This window comes from Paralichthys olivaceus, chromosome 21 (genome assembly GCF_024713975.1).
Source record: "Paralichthys olivaceus isolate ysfri-2021 chromosome 21, ASM2471397v2, whole genome shotgun sequence".
In the NCBI taxonomy this organism is placed as follows: Eukaryota; Metazoa; Chordata; class Actinopteri; order Pleuronectiformes; family Paralichthyidae; genus Paralichthys; species Paralichthys olivaceus.
The window spans coordinates 258,284-282,752 of record NC_091113.1 but is presented as its reverse complement, the minus strand read 5'-3'; the positions used below and the strand labels follow the sequence as shown (position 1 = coordinate 282,752).

Sequence of the window (24,469 nt, the reverse complement as noted above, 5' to 3'; positions counted from 1 at the left end):
GGGAGGGGGGGGGGGGGGGGGGGTGAAACAAACGCATCCTCCTCTTCATCAGTGCACGTCATCAGAAGCTCCAGCTGAGCTCACGCACTCCGGTCCTGGATAGTTCCTGACAACACTGGGATATCATCATTGTACCACAGGGACCGGCTAATCACTGGAGAGATGAAGGTTTATATTGGTAAACTGTTCACGTGTGGAGCGTCACTGACTAATCCCTGGAAGAGCTGGTCGACAGGACGGCATCATGGCTCGTATCACTGGATGGTCCCAGTCTAATTCCTGGATAGTAGCTGACTAACTCAGCCTGTAGGGGCAGTCTTCTTCCTGAAAACTCCTCATCCTCTTTACGTATCCATTTAAAGCTTCATTAAATGGATCTTTGCTGGAGGTTGGGATCTGGCTAATACCTGGCAGCACTTTACTGCCACCGTGTCCCAGGACCTGGACATTTTGTGAAGCCTCCTACTGGGTCCAGGGTAATCTCTGGGTCAGTGTGTCTGGCATGTTCTGTTTCTGCCTGCAGAGTTCCCTGCTGAAGCTCCAGGCGCTGGAGGTGGAGGGCGGGCCCTCACTGGGTCCGTCCCCAGAGGAGAGCCCTCCTGCCCTGGGCAGCAAGGGGCAGAGGAGCCCCTGTGGCCCCGCGGAGCTCCGAGCGAAGGAGGAGAAGACCGTGGTCCTGTGTCACGGTGTCCCCCCAGAGGACAGCGGCCTGCCAGGTACCTGTCTGTTCCTGTCTGTGTCTGTACCTGTCTGTACCTGTCTGTTCCTGTCTGTTCCTGTCTGTGTCTGTACCTGTCTGTACCTGTCTGTTCCTGTCTGTGTCTGTACCTGCCAGGTACCTGTCTGTACCTCTCTGTACCTGCCAGGTACCTGTCTGTACCTGTCTGTACCTGTCTGTACCTGTCTGTACCTGTCTGTACCTGTCTGTACCTGTCTGTTCCTGGTTCTTGAGATGGTTCTAGTGGAGATTGAAAAGGTTCTGGTGGTTACTAGGGAGATCCTTCATTTTAACAATTAAGGATACAAACTTCATAATAGTAAATAAAGTCACGTTTCCCCTGCTCGATGCCGTGTTCACTAATCTACACTGTAACAAAATTTCCTGTTAAATTACAGTAAAGTACTGGCAGCTACAGTTGCCAGCTTGAAACTGTTATTCTACAGTGTACCTACTGTGATCTACAACAACAGTTTAGTACTGTAAAAATATTACAGTACTGTGCTGTATGTAAAATAAACATTACAGTATTATACTGTCAGCTCTTTGGTTGCAATTATACTGTTATTTTACAGTTCCTACAGTATTCTCCATTAACAACTTATTACTGTAAATTTGTACAATGTGATCTTCACAATGATATGAACAAATGATTTAAAAGTTGTACATTTAAAAATGAAAACCCCTGAAATAATAATAATAATAATAATAAATTAAAATAGCTACCACAGAAATGGCTCAGACAAGAGATGGCCTTACAACATTAAGCATTTATTAAAGCTGAACATTTTCAGTATCTACAAAATCCATAAAAACACCATTACTACTTGGTTGTCAGAATTTTTCTTGAACTATGACAAGTGATGGCTAACATTACATTCATTAAACTTTGTACTTTCCTCCCCGGGTCAAAATTGACCAGGTCTGGTTTGACTGTTTGCAAAGTATATGAGTACAAATTATCAGCCAATTCAACTTCATTTAACCTTACTGCTAGTTTTTTTCCTTCCTCCTTCACCCAAAGACAACAGTTGGGTTAAAGTCACTGCATCAAATGCATAGCAGCTAGGAAAACTAAGTAAAATCTAACTTAATTTCACACATTCCGTTAACAATAACATATCAAACAGGCTCTCAACAATGGTAAGCCCAAAAGTGAACCTGGACATCTGAGACAGAGGGACTGAACTATACTGGCTTAATAAAGCCCCACTCAAAGTCCATCAAATTTTTTAGTAGAGTGGCCACATGGGGATTCACCGTTGTTGCCTTTTTGTGGACCAGCTTCCCCGTCTTCTTTGATACCACCTTCTTCTGGCTGGTCTTTCTTCCCCTCTCAGGATTAATCCCAATGAGGTGCCTAAAATGTAATAATAGAAAAAGTATATAAGATATTAGGTATGGTAAGTAAAGATAATTTGCATTAATATGGAACACTATCACATTAATTGAATAAAAAATGAAAATGTCTTTTTATGATAATGACCCCTGTGTCTCATAATTATGAGAGAATGATCTACAACTATTTATGAGAAACAAAACATTCATGATCCAGGATTACAAGAATTCGTATCATCTGGCGTCGCTTGTCAGGAGCAGGTCTCTTGCTGTTGGCAATGGCTGACTGCACTTCCTCTGGCATTTTATCCCATGGGACGTCAAAGGTTTTATGCCACTTACTGGATATTTTGGCTGATTGTCTTAGGCTGTGCGAAGTACATGGTGTTGAAGGTTCTGAAGAGCTTGACAGAGATGAAATGCTGGACAGTGAAGATGAAGAGCAAGGCAATGGACTAGAGAGCGAAGTCAGACTTGTATGTGTTGAGTCATCGGGCAAGACTTGTAGATCAAGTGTGACTGTAGTAGATTCTACAACACATGGAAATAAAATATATTATTATTATCACTATTTCACAATATTTGCCACATATGCATGCAAACTCATATCATAAACACTGGAGATTGTGAATTTGTATGGCAATTCCATTTATTTTTTTGAATAGACGTTAAGCTAGAGTAAAATAATAAAAACTGTATAGTCTGTGGCCAGCCCAAATCACTACTTCATTCTGCGTTCATTCCATATGTCAGCTGAGTGTAAACTTTCTTGTTTTTGACCAAGTACTGCAGCTTTAACTGGACATGAAAACACTATATTGATAATACTTACCTATTTTGAATGCCTCCAGAAGTTTCCTTTGCTGGATAACAGGCAAGAGATCTTTGAGGTCATCCTGCTGCACGTATTTGAGGTCCTCTGTTGATTCCACACCCGAGATTTCAAGTGCTGTGATGATCTGTTTTTGAGTATCCTCAGACAAATTGGGCAAAGTCTTATGGATGATGACCTTTATTTCATCACCAATGGATGACATGAATCTAAAATGTTGGGACAGAATGATGAAGAGTTAGCAAAGACATACCCCAAACTGATACTCAGGCGGTGGGTAGTGATCAAGGAGCTCTGCTTGACTGACACAGTAGTGGGCATATATATATTAAGAAACAACTATGAGTTTGCATGTGCCTGACGTGCAAATGTATTCCTGCAGGTTTTACCACATATGTTGCAAATAATCATGTTTTAACTACAGGCCTTCACAGCAAAAAAATCTTTAACTAGTCAACTAACCTTTAGCTGCTGTATATCACATTAGTGCATATTTGAAGCTACTTTTTAGCTTTTTGCATCAACCTGCATAACAAGCTTCTCCCTATAAACTTGAAAAAGTAAAACAACAAATTGTAAAATAGAACCTTGTAGCCCACCTTAATTAGATCTGACTACAAATCAAATGCCCAAGCCAACTAATGCTAAGTTAAGCAATGTGCTTCAACAGAAAGCTAAACTTTTGTCCACATAGTTGCTAAATGAGTTACGTATGCTAGGGTGTGGCACGTACTTTTGACCCAATCTTTTCGGTAAAAAACAGTCAATAAAATGTTAATCCAACACAAAATCACATCAGCATTATGCTGACATTTGCAAGATCATATTTACCTTCTTAAGAAAGCCACGGAGACAGGATGGATGAGGGTGCTCTGCGCAGTTGACGAGAGAACGGTGAGGAAAACAGCAGGTGATGCCTCTTGTGCTCCATCCAGTTTGGTGCTTTCAGTATAAGAGTCCGGATGAAAAGTAATTTTTCATCTTCTTGTTATTGTGTCCTCAATCTCAAATAAACAGACTGATGTGTAGGCCTATTTTTAATTTCATTTAATGTTTTATTTTGCTCAGATGAACTATTAAACGGACCGAAGATCAAGTCTGATTTAAAGTGAAACTGAAAAATAAATAAATACTGTACTATACTGTAGGATTACAGGTAGTTTTCTGTAAAAAATAAATAAATACTGCTTTTTACTGTAAGATTTTACAGTAGCTTGCTGTTAATATTTTGTTCCTCAAAAACATCAGAATTTACAGTATTCAACTGTATTAATGGAAAACAGTACACTACTGTGCAAAATATCCAGTATTTTTACAGTAATTTGTTACAGTGTAGAGAACGAGCTGTAATGAAATAAAGAACCTACCTGGCTCTGATAAAAACACTTTGAATGATAGATCCCGTTTTTATCTGGACAAGGCAGAAGAAGGAAAAAGATGAAACCTGTTGCTGGCCAGCATTTTTTTGAAGTTTCATTTTGGTGCTAAAGTTTGATTGAATCATTTTCTGATCACTTCTGATCACATTTGATTTAGTTGTTGCTCAGACCAGAAGATTTTTGTGTTATTTTGTTGACAGTTTATTTGTCGACTCTGTCTTGGTGATGAGAATCTTTTGTTTGTGTGTTCAAATCTCTTATTCATCATTTATTTTGGCGCTACAGTATGGAAGCATATTGCATTCACGAACTCTGGTTTTTCTGAGTAATTTATTTTTTGATTCGATTTTTTGAATAATTTTTTTGTTTTTCTGACCAATTTTTTTTTCTGTTTTTCTGAATCTTTTTTTTTCTGTTTTTCTGACTCAATTTATTTTTTTCTGAATCTTTTTTTTCTGTTTTTCTGACTCAGTTTATTTTTTTCTGTTTTTCTGAATCATTTTTTTTTCTGTTTTTCTGACTCAATCAATTTTTTTTCTGTTTTTCTGACTCAATTTTTAAATATTTTTTTTTCTGACTCAATAAATTTTTTTCTGTTTTTCTGACTCAATTTTTTTTTTTTTTTTTTCTGACTCAATTAATTTTTTTCTGTTTTTCAGACTCAGTTTTTTCTGTTTTTCTGAATCATTTTTTTTTTCTGTTTTTCTGACTCAATCAATTTTTTTCTGTTTTTCTGACTAAATTTTTTAATTTTTTTTTTTTCTGACTCAATAAATTTTTTTCTGTTTTTCTGACTCAATTTTTTTTTTTTTTTTTTCTGACTCAATTAATTTTTTTCTGTTTTTCAGACTCAGTTTTTTCTGTTTTTCTGAATCATTTTTTTTTGTTTTTCTGACTCAGTTTTTTCTGTTTTTCTGAATCATTTTTTTTTTCTGTTTTTCTGACTCAATCAATTTTTTTTTTCTGACTCAATTAATTTTTTTCTGACTCAATTAATTTTTTTCTGTTTTTCAGACTCAGTTTTTTCAGTTTTTCTGAATAATTTTTTTTTCCTGTTTTTCGGACTCATTTAATTTTTTTCAGTTTTTCTGATTCAATAAATTTTTTTTCTGTTTTTCTGACAATCAATTTTTTTATGTTTTTCTGACTCAATTAATTCTTTTTTATTTTTTTGCCTCAATTAATTTTTTTCTGTTTTTCAGACACAGTTTTTTCTGTTTTTCTGAATCATTTTTTTTTCTGTTTTTCTGACTCAATTTTTTTTTTTTTTTTTTCTGACTCAGTTTATTTTTTTCTGTTTTTCTGACTCAGTTCATTTTTTTCTGTTTTTCTGACTCAGTTCATTTTTTTCTGTTTTTCTGACTCAGTTCATTTTTTTCTGTTTTTCGGACTCATTTTATTTTTTTCTGTTTTTCTGAATCTTTTTTTTCTGTTTTTCTGAATCTTTCTTTTTTCTGTTTTTCTGACTCAATTTATTTTTTCCTGTTTTTCTGACTCAATTCATTTATTTCTGTTTTTCTGAATCTTTTTCTTTTTTTTCTTACTCAATTTATTTTTTTCTGATTCAATTAATTTTTTTCTGTTTTTCTGACTCAATCAATTTTTTTCTGTTTTTCTGAATCTTTTTTTTCAGTTTTTCTGACTCAATTTATTTTTTTTATTTTTTTCTGACTCAATTTATTTTTTTCTGTTTTTCAGACTCAATCTATTTTTTAATTTTTTTCTGAATTTCTTTATTTTTTTCTGACTCAATTAATTTTTTTCTGTTTTTCCGACTCAATTTTTTTCTGACTCAATTTATTTTTTTCTGTTTTTCCGACTAAATTTTTTTCTGACTCAATCAATTTTTTTCTGTTTTTCTGAATCTTTTTTTTTGTGTTTTTCTGACTCAGTTTATTTTTTTTATTTTTTTCTGACTCAATTAATTTTTTTCTGTTTTTCTGACTCAATTAATTTTTTACTGTTTTTCTGACTCAATTAATTTTTTTCTGTTTTTCTGACTCAATCAATTTTTTTCTGTTTTTCTGAATCTTTTTTTTCTGTTTTTCTGACTCAATTTATTTTTTTTATTTTTTTCTGACTCAATTTATTTTTTTCTGTTTTTCAGACTCAATCTATTTTTTAATTTTTTTCTGAATTTCTTTATTTTTTTCTGAATTTCTTTATTTTTTTCTGACTCAATTTATTTTTTTCTGTTTTTCCGACTCAATTTTTTTCTGTTTTTCTGACTCAATTTATTTTTTTCTGTTTTTCTGACTCAATCAATTTTTTTCTGTTTTTCTGAATCTTTTTTTTGTGTTTTTCTGACTCAATTTATTTTTTTCTGTTTTTCTGACTCAATCAATTTTTTTCTGTTTTTCTGAATCTTTTTTTTGTGTTTTTCTGACTCAGTTTATTTTTTTTATTTTTTTCTGACTCAATTAATTTTTTTCTGTTTTTCTGACTCAATTAATTTTTTTCTGTTTTTCTGAATCTTTTTTTTTTGTGTTTTTCTGACTCAATTTATATTTTTTATTTTTTTCTGACTCAATTTATTTTTTTCTGTTTTTCAGACTCAATCTATTTTTTTATTTTTTTCTGAATTTCTTTATTTTTTTCTGACTCAATTAATTTTTTTCTGTTTTTCCGACTAAATTTTTTTCTGTTTTTCTGATTCAATTTTTTTTTTCTGTTTTTCTGACTCAATCATTTTTTTTCTGTTTTTCTGACTCAATTTTTTTTTTTTTTTCTGACTCAATTAATTTTTTTCTGTTTTTCAGACTCAGTTTTTTCTGTTTTTCTGAATCATTTTTTTTTTTTCCTATTTTTCTGACTCATTTAATTTTTTTCTGTTTTTCTGACTCAGTTTATTTTTTTCTGTTTTTCTGACTCAGTTCATTTTTTTCTGTTTTTCTCACTCATTTTATTTTTTTCTGTTTTTCTGAATCTTTCTTTTTTCTGTTTTTCTGACTCAATTTATTTTTTTCTGTTTTTCTGACTTAATTTATTTTTTCCTGTTTTTCTGACTCAATTCATTTATTTCTGTTTTTCTGAATCTTTTTCTTTTTTTTCTTACTCAATTTATTTTTTTCTGACTCAATCAATTTTTTTCTGTTTTTCTGAATCTTTTTTTTGTGTTTTTCTGACTCAATTTATTTTTTTCTGTTTTTCCGACTCAATTTTTTTCTGATTTTCTGAATCATTTTTTTTTTCCTATTTTTCTGACTCATTAAATTTTTTTCTGTTTTTCTGACTCAGTTTATTTTTTTCTGTTTTTCTGACTCAGTTCATTTTTTTCTGTTTTTCTGACTCAGTTCATTTTTTTCTGTTTTTCTGACTCAGTTCATTTTTTTCTGTTTTTCTGACTCAGTTCATTTTTTTATTTTTTTCTGACTCAATTAATTTTTTTCTGTTTTTCTGACTCAATTAATTTTTTTCTGTTTTTCTGAATCTTTTTTTTTTGTGTTTTTCTGACTCAATTTATATTTTTTATTTTTTTCTGACTCAATTTATTTTTTTCTGTTTTTCACACTCAATCTATTTTTTTATTTTTTTCTGAATTTCTTTATTTTTTTCTGACTCAATTAATTTTTTTCTGTTTTTCTGACTCAATTTTTTTTTATTTTTTTCTGACTCAATTTATTTTTTTCTGTTTTTCACACTCAATCTATTTTTTTATTTTTTTCTGAATTTCTTTATTTTTTTCTGACTCAATTAATTTTTTTCTGTTTTTCCGACTAAATTTTTTTCTGTTTTTCTGATTCAATTTTTTTTTTCTGTTTTTCTGACTCAATCATTTTTTTTCTGTTTTTCTGACTCAATTTTTTTTTTTTTTTTTCTGACTCAATTAATTTTTTTCTGTTTTTCAGACTCAGTTTTTTCTGTTTTTCTGAATCATTTTTTTTTTTCCTATTTTTCTGACTCATTTAATTTTTTTCTGTTTTTCTGACTCAGTTTATTTTTTTCTGTTTTTCTGACTCAGTTCATTTTTTTCTGTTTTTCTCACTCATTTTATTTTTTTCTGTTTTTCTGAATCTTTCTTTTTTCTGTTTTTCTGACTCAATTTATTTTTTTCTGTTTTTCTGACTTAATTTATTTTTTCCTGTTTTTCTGACTCAATTCATTTATTTCTGTTTTTCTGAATCTTTTTCTTTTTTTTCTTACTCAATTTATTTTTTTCTGACTCAATCAATTTTTTTCTGTTTTTCTGAATCTTTTTTTTGTGTTTTTCTGACTCAATTTATTTTTTTCTGTTTTTCCGACTCAATTTTTTTCTGATTTTCTGAATCATTTTTTTTTTCCTATTTTTCTGACTCATTAAATTTTTTTCTGTTTTTCTGACTCAGTTTATTTTTTTCTGTTTTTCTGACTCAGTTCATTTTTTTCTGTTTTTCTGACTCAGTTCATTTTTTTCTGTTTTTCTGACTCAGTTCATTTTTTTCTGTTTTTCTGACTCAGTTCATTTTTTTCTGTTTTTCTGACTCAGTTTATTTTTTTCTGTTTTTCTGACTCAATTAATTTTTTACTGTTTTTCTGACTCAATTAATTTTTTTCTGTTTTTCTGACTCAGTTTATTTTTTTCTGTTTTTCTGACTCAATTAATTTTTTACTGTTTTTCTGACTCAATTAATTTTTTTCTGTTTTTCTGACTCAATCAATTTTTTTGTGTTTTTCTGAATCTTTTTTTTGTGTTTTTCTGACTCAGTTTATTTTTTTTATTTTTTTCTGACTCAATTAATTTTTTTCTGTTTTTCTGACTCAATTAATTTTTTACTGTTTTTCTGACTCAATTAATTTTTTTCTGTTTTTCTGACTCAATCAATTTTTTTCTGTTTTTCTGAATCTTTTTTTTCTGTTTTTCTGACTCAATTTATTTTTTTTATTTTTTTCTGACTCAATTTATTTTTTTCTGTTTTTCAGACTCAATCTATTTTTTAATTTTTTTCTGAATTTCTTTATTTTTTTCTGAATTTCTTTATTTTTTTCTGAATTTCTTTATTTTTTTCTGACTCAATTAATTTTTTTCTGTTTTTCCGACTCAATTTTTTTCTGTTTTTCTGACTCAATTTATTTTTTTCTGTTTTTCTGACTCAATCAATTTTTTTCTGTTTTTCTGAATCTTTTTTTTGTGTTTTTCTGACTCAATTTATTTTTTTCTGTTTTTCTCACTCATTTTATTTTTTTCTGTTTTTCTGAATCTTTCTTTTTTCTGTTTTTCTGAATCTTTCTTTTTTCTGTTTTTCTGACTCAATGTATTTTTTTCTGTTTTCCTGACCTAATTTATTTTTTCCTGTTTTTCTGACTCAATTCATTTATTTCTGTTTTTCTGAATCTTTTTCTTTTTTTTCTTACTCAATTTATTTTTTTCTGATTCAATTAATTTTGTTCTGTTTTTCTGACTCAATCAATTTTTTAAATTTTTTTCTGACTCAATTAATTTTTTTCTGTTTTTCCGACTCAATTTTTTTCTGATTTTCTGAATCATTTTTTTTTTCCTATTTTTCTGACTCATTAAATTTTTTTCTGTTTTTCTGACTCAGTTTATTTTTTTCTGTTTTTCTGACTCAGTTCATTTTTTTCTGTTTTTCTGACTCAGTTCATTTTTTTCTGTTTTTCTGACTCAGTTTATTTTTTTCTGTTTTTCGGACTCAGTTCATTTTTTTCTGTTTTTCGGACTCAGTTCATTTTTTTCTGTTTTTCGGACTCATTTTTTTTCGACAAACTAATGATTTTAACATCGATATGACTTAAAGGCATGTCGATCTCCCAGTGTCCTCAAGGAATGAATGCGTCTATTGTTTCAAATGATCTCTAAACTAAACTAAAAAAATTAGACTGAAAAACAGAAAAAAAAAATTGTCAGAAAAACAGAAAAAGTTATTCCAGGAAACAAACCTAAAAATAAATTACTCAGAAAAAAATGAGTTTTTTGTCCAAGTGAATGCAGTACACTTCCGTACTACAGAAATGCTGTTTTATTAGAATGTTTTATTTTGAACATCTTGCTGATGTGACAGTGACTTTTCACATCTGTTCTTTTATTTGGTTAATTTCAGAAGAGACTCACTACTCACATTTTATTTTGCCTAAAAAACTGTAATTTGAACAGAACCATATCTTGTGTCTTTACAGAGCTGCTAAAGGTCCAGGGCAGAACCCCCCAGTCCCCCAGACTCCATCCCAGCCAGCAGCCTCTGACCTCAGACGGAGCACTGCCCCCTAGTCCTCACCACTCACCTTACTCCCCCCAGAGGAGCAGCCCTAGATGTGAGGGGGTCGGAGGAGGTGGGGGAGGAGAAGAAGGGAGTGGAGCTCTGCTCCAGCTGCTGGCAGGTGGCCCCAGCCCCCTCCCCTCCCCAAGATGCCTCAACCACAGCCTGAGGTTCAACTCTGACCCTGACATGGCGCCTTCACCGCCCTGTAGCCAGGAGTACATACAGTGAGTGTCACCTGTCTGTCTTTTTGACTGATCTGTCTGTCTTTTTGACTGATCTGTCTGTCTTTTTGACTGATCTGTCTGTCTTTTTGACTGATCTGTCTGTCTTTCACATGTTTGTCTGCTCACTGTTTGTTTGTTTCTTCACTGGTCCACTTCGGGATAAAACTTGGGAGCCTTTAAATTGACTTTGGACCATTTGTTCTTGTTCAACTTGGGTCTTGATATCCTTGATGTGGCAAAGCACTTGAGACTTTTTAATTTTGCACTCAGGGGTCTCACTGGTTTTGAATTGAAACTAGAATTATGGGTCTGGTTGGTCTGGACTTGGGACTTGATTTGACTTGATGGTCCTGACCTAATTCTTATTGGTCCTTACTTGGTTTTTGTTGGTCTTGTTGGTCTTATACTCTTGAGCTTGGACATGAGACTGAACAAATTTGGAAAATCTCATCTCTTTGTCTAAATGAAAAATCTGCTTCGCACAAATGAAAATCTGGTTCTGGTTGAGTTCTTCAACCTCCTAGTCCTTCGTCTAGAATTCATATCTGTCAGAATATGTGGATCCCGTCAGAGTATCTGTTCTGGAGGATGAATCTGTTTCTGTTTGGTCTCTGTCTGTCTAATACGTCTTATATAACTTATCCTCCATCTGACCCACAGTCTCAATCAATCAGTCAATCAGTCAATCAATCAATCAATCAATCAAATTTTATTTGTAAAGCCCATATTCACAAATCACAATTTGTTGCATAGATCTTAACACGGTGGGACATCCTCTTTTCTTAACCCTCAACAAGAGTCAAACTACTAAAAAAACTGTTCACAGGGAAAAGGAAGGTAGAAACCTCAGAGAGACACGTGTGAGGATCCGTCTCTCTGGACGGACAGAAGTGCAGTAGACGCCACGTGTTACTGAGAACATCAGAAAAATAAGAATAGAATAGAATAAACAGTTTGTAGCTTGATGGAAGATAAATGAATTGAGGAGATATTGACAACAATGGTCGAGTATCTGAGAAGACATATTGTATATCAAGCAGTCTTATTGTAGTCATAGTCCACCATCCATCATCATGTGACTGTGACCCACCATCGTTATAATTCACTGAATCTACTTCCTATCTCTGGTTCTTCATCTCGTCTTTATGTCCACATTTATCTCTGTTTTTTAAAGAATAATATATTCAACATTTCTCTGCAGCACCAATGTGGATTAATCACCACTGGAAATAGTCCCCAATGAAGCATTGTTTCCTGCTGACATGTTTTTAGGTTGATTATCTGTGTGGTTGTGTCCAGGTCTCGAGGTCGGGGGGACAGGACGCAGGGATTGGAGGACGAGTGTCCCCCCTCCATCCCCTTCCTCACCAGACAGATTCAGATGCTGAAGAAGAAAGTTCGCAAATTTGAGGATCAGTTTGAGCAGGAGATGAACTACAAGGTAAACACAGCAGGGAGCCAAACTCCAGCTCACTATCAGGTCCAGGACCAGTTCCAGACCAAAGAAAAGTCTTTAGGACTTTAGGCCAAAACTAAAGTAAGACAAACACCAGCTCCAGACATGTGAAATAACACTTCTGTTCATTGAAAGAGATAAACTGACTGGATTTAAATCACAGCCCTGTTGTGTTTGTCTCTTTGTCTCTTTGTCTCTCAGCCGTCACACAACGATAAATATTCAAACCCAGAGATGATCAGAGTGATGAGTGAACTGGCCAAAGCTCGGAAACAGCTCAAAGGTAAAAACCTGAAAAACTGGAAACTACAAAGTCTAAATCCATCAGAGAAGCTTTAAGGTGTGTGTGTGTGTGTGTGTGTGTGTGTGTGTGTGTGTGTGTGTGTGTGTGTTTGCAGAGCTCAGACTCAGACAGTCGGTGTTTGAGTCGAAGGAGCAGGACGGTCCAGAGAACACCCTCAGGTAACAAACACACATTGATTGTCTCTGTAATTCCTCTTCAACATCTATCAGCTCCAACACGATCGTCTCAGTAACGCTCTCCCTGGATCTGAATAAACAGAGGAGACACTCAACACCAGCATAGAAACTCATTGTATGAATGCTCGTCCCCGTACATAGGCTACATGCGCACCTCAGACGCAGAAGCTTGAATTGGCCTCAACACAGTCAATGTGAATGTGTCCTGCAGGTACAGCTCCGGGCAGCAGGGGGCGTCAGAGCACAAACCAACCCTGGAGGAAACAGTAGAGTCTCTGTTCAGACGTCTGCGGGAGAAGAGACGAGATCTTGGTCTCCCCGACAACATGAAGGTGAGATGCCATGTGATGACATCACACAATGACATCGTGTGATGTCACTATGTGATTTCATTACAGTGTGTGTGTGTGTGTGTGTGTGTGTGTGTGTGTGTGTGTGTGCAGGAGATGACTCAGGCTCAGATGGTGTTGGAGAAGATCACTCTGCAGAAATGTCTTCTGTACTTTGAGAGTCTTCATGGTCGACCAGTGAGTTTTCACTTCCTGTTCACGCACAGTGACATCACATGTGATGATCAGCTGATCCAGTGTGTTGTTACAGTGACTCTGTGTTGTCATGGTGACCACGTCTGCCTGTATCTCAGGGAACCAAACAGGAGAAGAACCTGGTGAAGCCGCTGTATGACAGATACCAGATGATCAAACGTTTACTGTGCGCCAGCCCCATCTCCACCATCGTGAGAAACACACACTCACTCACTCACTCACACTCACTCACACACACACTCATACACACACACACACATGTTGTTTGATCCCTATTATTACACTGGTTATTTCTGTCATTTGACTCTTTTTGTCTCTCAGGAGGAAGAGGATGGATCTGATGAAGACTCTGTGAGTTCAGTGACGGTGGTGGAATGTCCTGTCCCGCCTCCTCTCAGAGCAGCCCGGCCTTCAGTCGGCGAGGAGGACAGCGACCGGGACAGCGACCCGGCTTTCGTGTCCCCACTAGACGAAGTGAAAGCCGTCCGTCAACAAGCGGCCGTCACCACAGCCAACCTGCACGAAGCCTCCAGGTCTGGAAACTGATGCCATGACGGTGCAGAAACTGAGAGTCACTGTGAGATGACTCAGCTGAAAACTGTTTCTTTGGTTTTTTGCTTTTCCTTCATTAACCTCGGCGTGTCTGAACCAGGTCTCAGCTGCTTCAGAGTCTGCGGGATACGAGAGCAGAGAAAAAGACGAGGCGCAAAGCTCTGAGAGAGTTCGAGGACCAGTTTTACCGTCAGACCGGGAGGTGAGAGACAAACCTCAGGAACTAAACAGGAAGCCAAACCTCCAGCGTGGCTGCACAAAACCTTATTTCTCTGTTAAATACACAATATGTTGAAGAAAACTATTTTAGAGATTTAAATAATATTCGCAAAGTAAAAGGGTAATGACACCAAGTGGTTTTTAATAAGTAGATGTGAGGTTAACATACTGACACAAAACATCACAGACTCTCGAGGTTACTCTCAGAAATCAACAAATATTCACATCCTGTCTTTTTCTTCCTCTGGAATGATGACGTTCATACTCTTGTGTTTCCTGACAGAATCTGCCAAAAAGAGGATCGCAGCCCGATGAAAGAAGAATACCAGGAGTACAAACAGCTGAAAGCTAAACTGCGGCTGCTGGAAGTTCTGCTCAGCAAACAGGACGTCACCAAACCCATGTGAGAGATGACAGACGCTCCAGTGGATCAAACCTGGGCTCCAAAGTTACGACATCAGATCATAATGTGTTTGACGGCTGAACGTTCGGGATGTCAGGAGTTTTGGTTCATTGCTGCTTCCTCTTCAGACTGAGCATTTCTAAAAAGTGTAAATAATCCAGAGTTTCACAGAGAGACCAGACGTCTCTGTTGTGTATGTGCCAGTGTAAACCAGCGTCCTACAGTATCTGTTCACCTGAATTATTGTGAAACTGCCTTTATTCCATTTTGTAACGGAACTTTTTTTTCCATGTGATTTTTGTTTTTGATTTAAAGGACCAACATTTTCATACGAGACTTTGTGAGTGTCAGACTGAAAGCACTTTAAGGAAAATACTTCATCAGGAAGGAAGAAAAAGAACCGAACAAAGAAAGAAGAAGATGGTCGGGCTGATAGCAGGGCCTCCTGGAGCGGTGCACCGGCACGGTGGATGGCGGTTATAAACTGAACCACCAATAAGTGAGGTGGTTAAACTAACATCAGCAGGGGGCAGTAGGTTGTTGGAGGGATCGAGCTTGTGGGCGGTGGGCCGAACAGAGAAGAAGAAGACAGTAGATGGTGGTAATGCCTCTTAAAGTTGGTTACCAGGCCAATAAGCCGAACAAAGAACTACATTGTCAGTAAAACAATGAGAAACTGAACCATCATTTCTGAGAGTTGAGAAAAAAAACAGCTGTTAAATGACAAACAAAAAATCATCCTGTTCACTTAAGATTTCTTAGTTTCTATGGAGATGAGACATTTTGTGACAAGTCCGTTACAGTCAGACTACAAAGTATCTGAAATCTCATGAGGTCGACTCGTACTTTGCTCAGTTACTTTTGTAAATCTACATTTCCCTCATACTTCATCAAACTGAGGAGATTCTTTGATGATCAGAGGCTCCAACTCAAGAGTTAATCTCATTGAGAGCTGGGCCCTGACTTTACTGCTCTGGTTTCATAAAAGTAAACGTGACAAACTAAACAATGTCTGGATCAGCTGCTGATGTTCAGTGTCTCAGTGAAATCTCGACTGGAAACATTTGAGGATGAAGATGCAATTTACAAATGATGTGAAAAGATTATATCACAGCACTTTATGTTAAAAAGATGTTTTAACACCTTTTACAGATGTTTGTTTTTAGCCAGAGTTAATATGCAATTTGTGTTTACAGATCATTGTTGTGTTTCAGATTCCGATCAGAGTTTGAGATATTTGCATTAACATTATCTGAGAAATGCTGCAGGTAAACAATCCTGTGAAGAATCTTGACTGGATGTTGTAGAAAAGGGCTCAACCACCAAAATGAAATTACAAACACAAACTCAGTGGATAAAGAATGAAAATGAGATGTGCTGAGTGTTTGTGCCAGAAAAAACAAAACTGTTTTGTCAAAATGTTTAATTGGATCCATTTCTTTGATTCACCTTTGAAAAAGAAAAAGCATTTAGTTCTATGAAGATGTGATTTCACCAGAAGCTCTGACGATGGAAACGTTTTGTGTAAGATGTGTTGGACGTCTCCTGACGGTTTGACTTTGTGCACGTCCGTGTAGATGTCATGATCTTGAACATGGACTCGTGCTGTGATGATAAAATCTTCCGTGTGTTGTGTAACTCTGGTTTGCTTGATACATTTCTATACAAAGTCAAAATAAATATTTTTGCTATTAGCAGGAGTTGATTAAAGTATTATTTCTTAGAAGAATGTTTGAACTTTACTGTCAGTGTAACTATTGATCATTAACGCTTCATTATTCCCAAGATGCAGGACTTTAAATTTGACTTTAAAATTTTTTATACTAATTTAAAAAATGTGTCTCATTCGACTCGTCTCTGATGGAAACAGTTGTTACTGGAAATGTCCTCTGGGTCGTGCTATTTGTGTTTTGTTCCTTGATGATCAGGACTGATGATGTCACTGGTAGTAAAAGCTGGTAGAGACTCTGAAGACGTCGGACGTGCCTTCGTACGGTGTGATGACGGGTCGCAGGCCTTTCATCCGTTTGAAGTGTCCAAAGTGTTTAATCCTGTAGTAGCCACCAGGGGCCGATGGAGGGATGAACCATTCGACTGTGGTGTTACTCTGCCCGTTTGACCCTTTCAGCCAATGAAACCTGCAGCCAGAGACGTAGTTTAAAAAGATCTGAGCAGGACTGAACCTGGAACCCGATGTGATTTAACTTTAACTCTTAGTTTCGTTTCATCAAGTTTCATGTGTATCATCGCCTCCTGCCTGTAACTCATGGTACTTTAGCTGCTTGACAAATTAAAACTAGCTGCATTTCAGATACCACAGTAAAATACTGTTATTAGTAATAATAATAATATACAGGATAGCAGCCAAGGAGTACTTCTACTTGTAATACATTTATACTCTCGCACATCTAGAACACAATAACCCACCTGGTCTCCCATGATGCATCAGTGTGTACGACCTCCCAGCTGTCTGTTCTGTTGTCGTAGATCTCCACGGTAACAAAGGTTTTATCTCTCTGCAGCCGACAGAAGAGCGAGAAGGTCAGAGAGGAATGAAAGTGCGAGTGAGAAAACAAAGATGGAGACAGAAGACGTTTCTGAGTCTTACGATGTCTCCGGAGTGTCGGGGGTTTCCTGCTACGAACGTGATGGAAACGACATCACCCTGAAAAACATCAGTTGACGTATGTTAACGTAGAAACAGCCGGGTGTCGTCAGCATGTGGCCGGATCCCCCACAGTATTTTGAGACCTGGATCGACTTCAACTTCAACATCAATTTGAAATTTAATAGAAAAACTTCATGAGATGAAACAAATCTGGGATTGAAGAGGATTCAAATCTGACAGAATGTTATCAAACCTCGACTCAAACAAACTGAGCCAAGTGCTGAGCCCTGAGGGACACCACAGGACAGGAGATTATATACCTGTCTGTAGACGGGGTGAACCTGCTGCAGGACGTCTCCAAAGCTGCTGTTCACTGATGTTTTATCGACGGAGGCCTGATGCAGCAGGTTGAAGAGATTCTTGGTGAAGAACGGAGGCTGAGGCCCGACCGGCTCCTTCGGCACTTTGTCCTGGAAACACAAAAACATACTTTCACTGTTCCACGAGAACCATACGACACAGAGATTCACTGCTGCCAACAAATATGTTGGAATGTTTCAATAACAGACTTTGTCAGATTCTTTTTCTTTGACTTTTAATTTGGGAACTACAGTACCCACAATGCTTCAGAGAATGTAAACAGGTAATAAATCAATTTGCATGTGACACTGTAACGTGTGTCATTATAAAAACCAGCTACAACTTTATCCAGTTCCAAATTGTGGTGACATTAAATTGCAAACGTTTACAATACATCCAAATATGTCATTCATAAGATTTAGGTTTTTATTCATAATTTGTTTTGTTTAACTTCATCTCATCATTAAACTCAGAGAAGAATAAATTGTCTACATCCAGTTATCAAAGTGTCAACAGGAGGCTCCATGTTTGGTGTGAAAGGTGAAATCCCGTCAGTCTCACTTGTGCGATGGCTCGGGCTAGCCCTCGGAACTTGTGCACGTAGGCACTGAGCGTGTGTGGACCGTAGATGGTGGAGGCTCCTTCATATCGCTGCACCTGAAAAAATATTAATAAATGCTTGTAAGTAGAACACTGAATCTAAAAACTACAATACCCATGAGCCATAGCTGTTGTGTACCTGGTACTCTTCGTAGGTGGTGATGTAGTGAGTGTAGACGTTGCTGAGGCCGGCGATCACCACCTCCGTGTCCTCGAACGTCCCCTCGGACTGCAGCTCCTGACTCAAACACACAGAGACGTCAGCCAACAGGTTTCAAGTGTGTGTGTGTGTCTGTGTGTGTGTGTGTGTGTATGTGTGTGTGTGTGTCTGTGTGTGTCTGTGTGTGTCTCACCTGTTTGACAGCGTCTCTCAGCCTCCTCCCTGCCATGGTGCTGCTCACATGAACAACAACAACAACAACAACTGATAAATCTCAATTTCCACTTGGAGCTTTTTAAAAAACGTTTTAATTCCGATTCATTTTTCATTGTGAAGAAAATACTGTTAACTGAACAATATCTATAATTAATATTGATCGAGATGATAATCAAAGATCAAACAGGTCTTTGTAGTGAAGTCACAAATAGAAGTTCTCATTAGTATAATACTGGTAGTCGTAGTATTACTGTAACATAGTAGTATAAGTGTTGTTACGTCATCTCTCCAGGGACAGCTACGACAGCGACAGATCCGATGGTGATGATCTGAACGTCAACAATCTGAGGATGCCACGGGAGAGGCCAGTTCATCTGCACACACAACACACAACACACAACACACAACACACAACACACAACACACAACACACAAACACACAAACACACAACACACAACACACAAACATTTATTTTCAAGCAGCACAGAACGTAGCTCCTCGTTCTTCACTCGTTCCTGTCGACACCAGACGACATCCTGAACAGACTCTGGCAGCACATCAACCTGTTCTCCAAGGTCGTTGGCCTCAGTTAATGTGATGCAGTTAATGATATGTAAAGCGTCCCTGGGTCTCTTGATAACACTATATTCATTATTATATAACTTGTTATTATTATTATTATCATTATTATTATTATTGACCCCCCCACCTCACCTCCCCTGTGCTGAACAGGATCGGTTTGGGATGGTGACATTCCTTTGTCTGATTGGAAGGTTCTCCAACGATAGCGTCTCTGATGCCGTCCCAGAACGGGTCGCCTTCCACAGCCCCTTCACAGAGAGAGAGAGAGACAGAGAGAGAGAAAGAGAGAGAGACAGAGAGAGAGACAGACACAGAGAGAGAGAGAGAGACACACAGAGAGAGAGAGAGAGAGACACAGAGAGAGAGAGAGACAGAGAGAGACAGAGAGAGAGACAGAGAGAGAGACAGACACAGAGAGAGAGAGAGAGACACACAGAGAGAGAGAGAGAGACACACAGAGAGAGAGAGAGACAGAGAGAGACAGAGAGAGAGACAGAGAGAGAGACAGACACAGAGAGAGAGAGAGAGACACACAGAGAGAGAGAGAGAGACACACAGAGAGAGAGAGAGAGACAGAGAGAGAGAGAGAAAGAGAGAGAGAGACACACACAGAGAGAGAGAGAGAGACAGAGAAAGAGAGAGAGAGACAAAGACAGAGAGACAGAAACAGAAACAGAGACAGAGAGAGAGAGACACTGGTTTGAATGAGTGACTGTGAGCAGCAGAGTCACAGCAGAATAGTGAAGCGACAGTTGAATCACCCTGAGTAAAGTTCAGGTCTCCTCCTCCGTCTGTTGTTCCTGCTGCAAAACTGTGACCCAGAGCTGGTTTACAAGTACTGACCTGACACACACACACACACACACACACGATTAAAAAAACTGTAAACTGTAACAAAATGTAATTTATTTATCTTTTATGTTTTTGCAGTGTTAACAGTTTGTGTGTGTGTGTGTGTGTGTGTGTGTGTGAGTGTGTGTGTTGCTGACCGTGTGTGTACTGTTGATCTGCACAGTGACGTTTGTCATGTTGACCCACTCATGAGCAGAGTGAAGAAAACCAGTCACCTCCTCAACTGCGTTTTTGTACAGTTCCTGCAGGGGGCAGCAACACAAACACTTGTGAGGACATTATTGACCTAAACACTTTCTGAGGGGAAGAGTCCCCATAATGCACTGCAGGAACAGGCGTCCCCATAATGTAGAGAAAACAGGTACCTTGGCCTTCCTGTAGATGTTGTGTCCGATAATCCTCGTGCTGTCGAACATGTCGTTTCCAGGTCCAAACGCCTGACACATCTTAGTCTGACAGACACACAACTGTGGTTTACTGTCTGTTAGGGTAGTGTGTGTGTGTGTGTGTGTGTGTGTGTGTGTGTGTGTGTGTGTGTGTGTGTGTGTGTGTGTGTGTGTGTGTGTGTGTGTGTGTGTGTGTGTGTGTGTGTGTTTACCCCTCCTACAGGACACGAGCTGTTCAGGTAGTCACAGGACTGTCCAGTGTTCACACAGTGAGGTCCTCTGGTGTTTGGACTCACGTCACCGAGGTTACTTGAGGAGAAACCAGCGACGAACCCCCCCTGACACGCACACACACACACACACACACACACACACACACACACACACAGTGAATTGACTCAGTGTGTTTGCCACACACTCTGTAGTCTGTACTTCAGGCTCCTCTCACCTGACCAGGTAAGTCACCGGGGTTCTTGTCCTGCTCCAGCAGGTAGGAGGCGTAGCCCATGTTGTCGCTGCTCACCATGCGGTTGGTGTAGTTCATGCTGACGGCGTGGACGGAGAACCAGCTGTGGGAACATCAGAGGCTCGAGATGAAAGTGTGACGACAACTCGTTCATCAAAAACACAACAATGACAAATAATAATATGATATTAAATTGATTATGATCATTGTTGTTGTTTTATTGTTATTAAACTTTGGTTCCGTGTGTTTCACCTGAGCATTCCGATCCCGTCTCCGTCCAGATCAGTGAACTTCAGAACCATCACCTGTTTATCTGTGTTTGACGTGTACCTGAACACGTCAATGATAATAATCACACATGTCATCTATGTATGATGTATTTGACATATGAAAACATGTATTATGAACACGTCTCTCTCTCTGTACCTGTGTCTCTCGTCCTCGGGGTTGTTCATGTACGAGTGTGGACTTCGGTTCAGGCTGCTGTCCTCCAGTTGTCCTCGGCTCCTGTAGATCCTGCCTGGCTTCATGTAACGATGGGCTATGTCTATACTCTGGACACAAGGTTCACACCCTTTAGTGCAGGTGACGTCTCCTCACTAATAACACATTGTTCAGATATTCTACAGGACACATGTTAGTAATTACATGTTATATGTTATATTTAATAAATAACATATCTATCTGGCCTGCAGCACACTGACTACCCATCATGCACTGTGCACAGGCAGCGAACAGCTAATCGATCAATCAATCAATCGATCAGTCAGTCACCTTGACGATGCCGTTGACGAGCGGCAGGATGGACGACCTGATGTAACCTTTGCTGCTGATCATGAAGAGTGTGTACTGAAAGAATCCTCCAGGTCCAGAGTGAGTGTGAGTTCCACTGAGGACAACGTTGTCCTGACGATAGACGTCCCCGAACTTCAACTTCAGGGCCTGCAACACCTACACACAACACAACGCAATAACACAACACAATAACACAACAACAACACAGTGTGTGTGTCTGTTGTGTAGTGTGTGTACCTCCAGACGTAGTCTCTGTGATATCATTCCTACGTCTACTGTAACGAACACAACTCTTCTTCTCCCGTCGTCAATGATGAAGGCTCTGCTGTACAGACGAGTGTGTATACCTGCAGCCAACTGCTGAGGGTTCGCATAGCCCATCTACACACACACACACACACACACACACACACAGACACACACACACACACACACACACACACACACACACACACACACACACAGACACAGAAACACACACACACACACACACACAGACACACACACACACACACACACACACACAGACACAGAAACACACACACACACACACACACAGACACAGAAACACACACACACACACACACAGACACACACACACATCATGAATCATAACCTCTGACCAGGGGACCCCTGCTGGTGAGTGTTGGTACTGACCAGAGGGACCCCTGCTGGTGAGTGTTGGTACTGACCAGAGGGACCCCTGCTGGTGAGTGTTGGTACTGACCAGAGGGACCCCTGCTGGTGAGTGTTGGTACTGACCAGAGGGACCCCTGCTGGTGAGTGTTGGTACTGACCAGAGGGACCCCTGCTGGTGAGTGTTGGTACTGACCAGAGGGACCCCTGCTGGTGACTGACCAGGGGACCCCTGCTGGTGAGTGTTGGTACTGACCAGAGGGACCTCTGCTGGTGGCCCGGTGCAGTCGGCTCGACCCACGCCAATCAGATACGAGTGAGGAGTTACACCTGAGGGAACAGAGACTGCTGCTGTTACTGAGGATGTTCATGTGTGTGTGCATGTGTGTGTGTGTTGTTACCTGCTTGTGTTTTCTGGGTAACCAACAGTGTGAGCAGCACCACACACAGTGTCGTCATGGCAATAAAGAGAACGGCCAGCACCGAAACACCACAACACGTTGACTTCCTGTTTGCCATCTTTCAGACACTGAGGGTAACACGTCATCAGAACTTTATTACCCAGGATCCTCAGCTGATATTTCTACATATACATATATTCAACCACTACACAACATCTAAACAACCACTACACAACATCTACACAACCTCAATACAACGTCCACACAACATCTACACAACGTCCACACAACATCTACACCATGCCACACAACCATTGGTCATGTGAATCATATAAAATCGAATCAGTTTGAGCAGAAACAGGAAGTTAAAGTATCTGAGGTCAATTTCATGACGACAACTCAGGAAACGAGCCTGAGACGAATCAGAACCTTGATGAAGACGAGGTCGTTCTCACCTGCTGCCGCTGTGTGTGTCTGTGTGTGGTGTGTGTTTCACAGTTCAGCTCTTATCTGACTGATAAACACACACATACTCCAAAGGTTGCAATTGGACGTCACACACACACACTTATATAATATAGATTATGGATTGTGATCAAACACATGATTAAAAACCAAGACCAATTCATCTTCATCACCATCACATCATCATCATCACCATTATCATCATCATCATCACCATCATCATCATCATCATCATCACCATCATCATCACCATCATCATCTTCATCGGTGGTGGTGGTGATGAAGACTGAAGCTGTAGATATCTTAAAAAGATGGAGAAGTTATTAAAGTTTATTTCCAATAATCAGAAGGAAGCTTTTAAATTTAAATTTGAAACAGAATTTGGTGAAGGAAGCAGAGGATTATGGGTAATATTCACACTTGCTCACAGAGATGATCTGTGTGAATGGAAAGAAATTATAAAGTTTGGATAGTTTTTCAACAAAATGTGAATTTGGAGGTTTGAGATACAGAAGATTTTAATATTTCATAAATATTATCTGTGTTCATAAAAACATGAAACTGAGACAAAATAATCCTCAGTCGCACAAACAAACAGAGGAGGAAGAGATCAATCAATACTATGTATTTATATATTATTGATCTATTACTGAACTGATTTATAACTGATCTATAACTGATTTATAACTGATTTATAACTGATCAATAACTGATCAATAACTGATATATAACTGATCTATAACTGATTTATAACTGATCAATAACTGATTAATAACTGTTCTATAACTGATCTATAACTGATCAATAACTGATATATAACTGATCAATAACTGATCAATAACTGATCTATAACTGATCAATAACTGATCAATAACTGATATATAACTGATCAATAACTGATCTATAACTGATCTATAACTGATTTATAACTGATTTATAACTGATCTATAACTGATTTATAACTGATCTATAACTGATCAATAACTGATATATAACTGATCAATAACTGATCTATAACTGATCTATAACTGATCTATAACTGATTAATAACTGATCTATAACTGATCTATAACTGATTTATAACTGATATATAACTGATCTATAACTGATCAATAACTGATCTATAACTGATATATAACTGATCAATAACTGATCAATAACTGATCAATAACTGATCTATAACTGATTTATAACTGATCTATAACTGATTTATAACTGATTTATAACTGATCTATAACTGATCAATAACTGATTCATAACTGATCTATAACTGATCAATAACTGATCAATAACTGATCAATAACTGATCTATAACTGATTTATAACTGATCTATAACTGATTTATAACTGATCTATAACTGATCAATAACTGATATATAACTGATCAATAACTGATCTATAACTGATCTATAACTGATCTATAACTGATTAATAACTGATCTATAACTGATCTATAACTGATTTATAACTGATCTATAACTGATCAATAACTGATATATAACTGATCAATAACTGATCTATAACTGATCTATAACTGATCTATAACTGATTAATAACTGATCTATAACTGATCTATAACTGATTAATAACTGATATATAAC

The 24,469-nt window shown here is 37.5% G+C and overlaps 2 protein-coding genes across 2 annotated transcripts; one reads left to right on the top strand and one right to left on the bottom strand.

The window, feature by feature from the left end:
• The first annotated feature begins 18 nt into the window (after positions 1 to 18).
• LOC109645046 (protein FAM13A-like) lies at positions 19 to 16,040 on the top strand. Its single transcript, XM_069517718.1, has 11 exons — positions 19 to 716; positions 10,379 to 10,685; positions 11,985 to 12,126; positions 12,343 to 12,424; positions 12,540 to 12,603; positions 12,833 to 12,953; positions 13,065 to 13,148; positions 13,265 to 13,357; positions 13,488 to 13,699; positions 13,819 to 13,920; positions 14,221 to 16,040. The coding sequence occupies exons 1-11, from the start codon at positions 503 to 505 to the stop codon at positions 14,342 to 14,344; spliced, it is 1,545 nt and encodes a 514-aa protein (XP_069373819.1). The 5' UTR covers positions 19 to 502; the 3' UTR covers positions 14,345 to 16,040.
• On the bottom strand, positions 15,755 to 22,916 carry asah2 (N-acylsphingosine amidohydrolase 2). Its single transcript, XM_069517717.1, has 21 exons — positions 22,859 to 22,916; positions 22,404 to 22,531; positions 22,259 to 22,332; positions 21,604 to 21,747; positions 21,346 to 21,522; positions 20,998 to 21,125; positions 20,824 to 20,901; positions 20,554 to 20,674; positions 20,318 to 20,443; positions 20,085 to 20,171; positions 19,857 to 19,961; positions 19,629 to 19,710; positions 19,000 to 19,115; positions 18,564 to 18,658; positions 18,262 to 18,301; positions 18,048 to 18,146; positions 17,870 to 17,965; positions 17,269 to 17,418; positions 16,949 to 17,005; positions 16,768 to 16,856; positions 15,755 to 16,478 (listed from the first exon to the last, which is right to left on the bottom strand). The coding sequence occupies exons 2-21, from the start codon at positions 22,519 to 22,521 to the stop codon at positions 16,280 to 16,282; spliced, it is 2,181 nt and encodes a 726-aa protein (XP_069373818.1). The 5' UTR covers positions 22,522 to 22,531; positions 22,859 to 22,916; the 3' UTR covers positions 15,755 to 16,279.
• Positions 22,917 to 24,469: the final 1,553 nt, after the last annotated feature.

What these genes read in the sequence shown, in the direction of transcription:
- LOC109645046 (XM_069517718.1), top strand. Translation starts at nt 503, where the DNA reads ATGTTCTGTTTCTGCCTGCAGAGTTCCCTGCTGAAGCTCCAGGCGCTG. An exon ending in TGTAGCCAGGAGTACATACA is followed by an intron (nt 10,686 to 11,984) that starts GTGAGTGTCACC and finishes GGTTGTGTCCAG; the next exon opens with GTCTCGAGGTCGGGGGGACA. An exon ending in GTCTCCCCGACAACATGAAG is followed by an intron (nt 12,954 to 13,064) that starts GTGAGATGCCAT and finishes GTGTGTGTGCAG; the next exon opens with GAGATGACTCAGGCTCAGAT.
- asah2 (XM_069517717.1), bottom strand. Translation starts at nt 22,521, where the DNA reads ATGGCAAACAGGAAGTCAACGTGTTGTGGTGTTTCGGTGCTGGCCGTT. An exon ending in TCGTCAACGGCATCGTCAAG is followed by an intron (nt 21,126 to 21,345) that starts GTGACTGACTGA and finishes CCTTGTGTCCAG; the next exon opens with AGTATAGACATAGCCCATCG. An exon ending in CCCGACACTCCGGAGACATC is followed by an intron (nt 16,857 to 16,948) that starts GTAAGACTCAGA and finishes TGTCGGCTGCAG; the next exon opens with AGAGATAAAACCTTTGTTAC.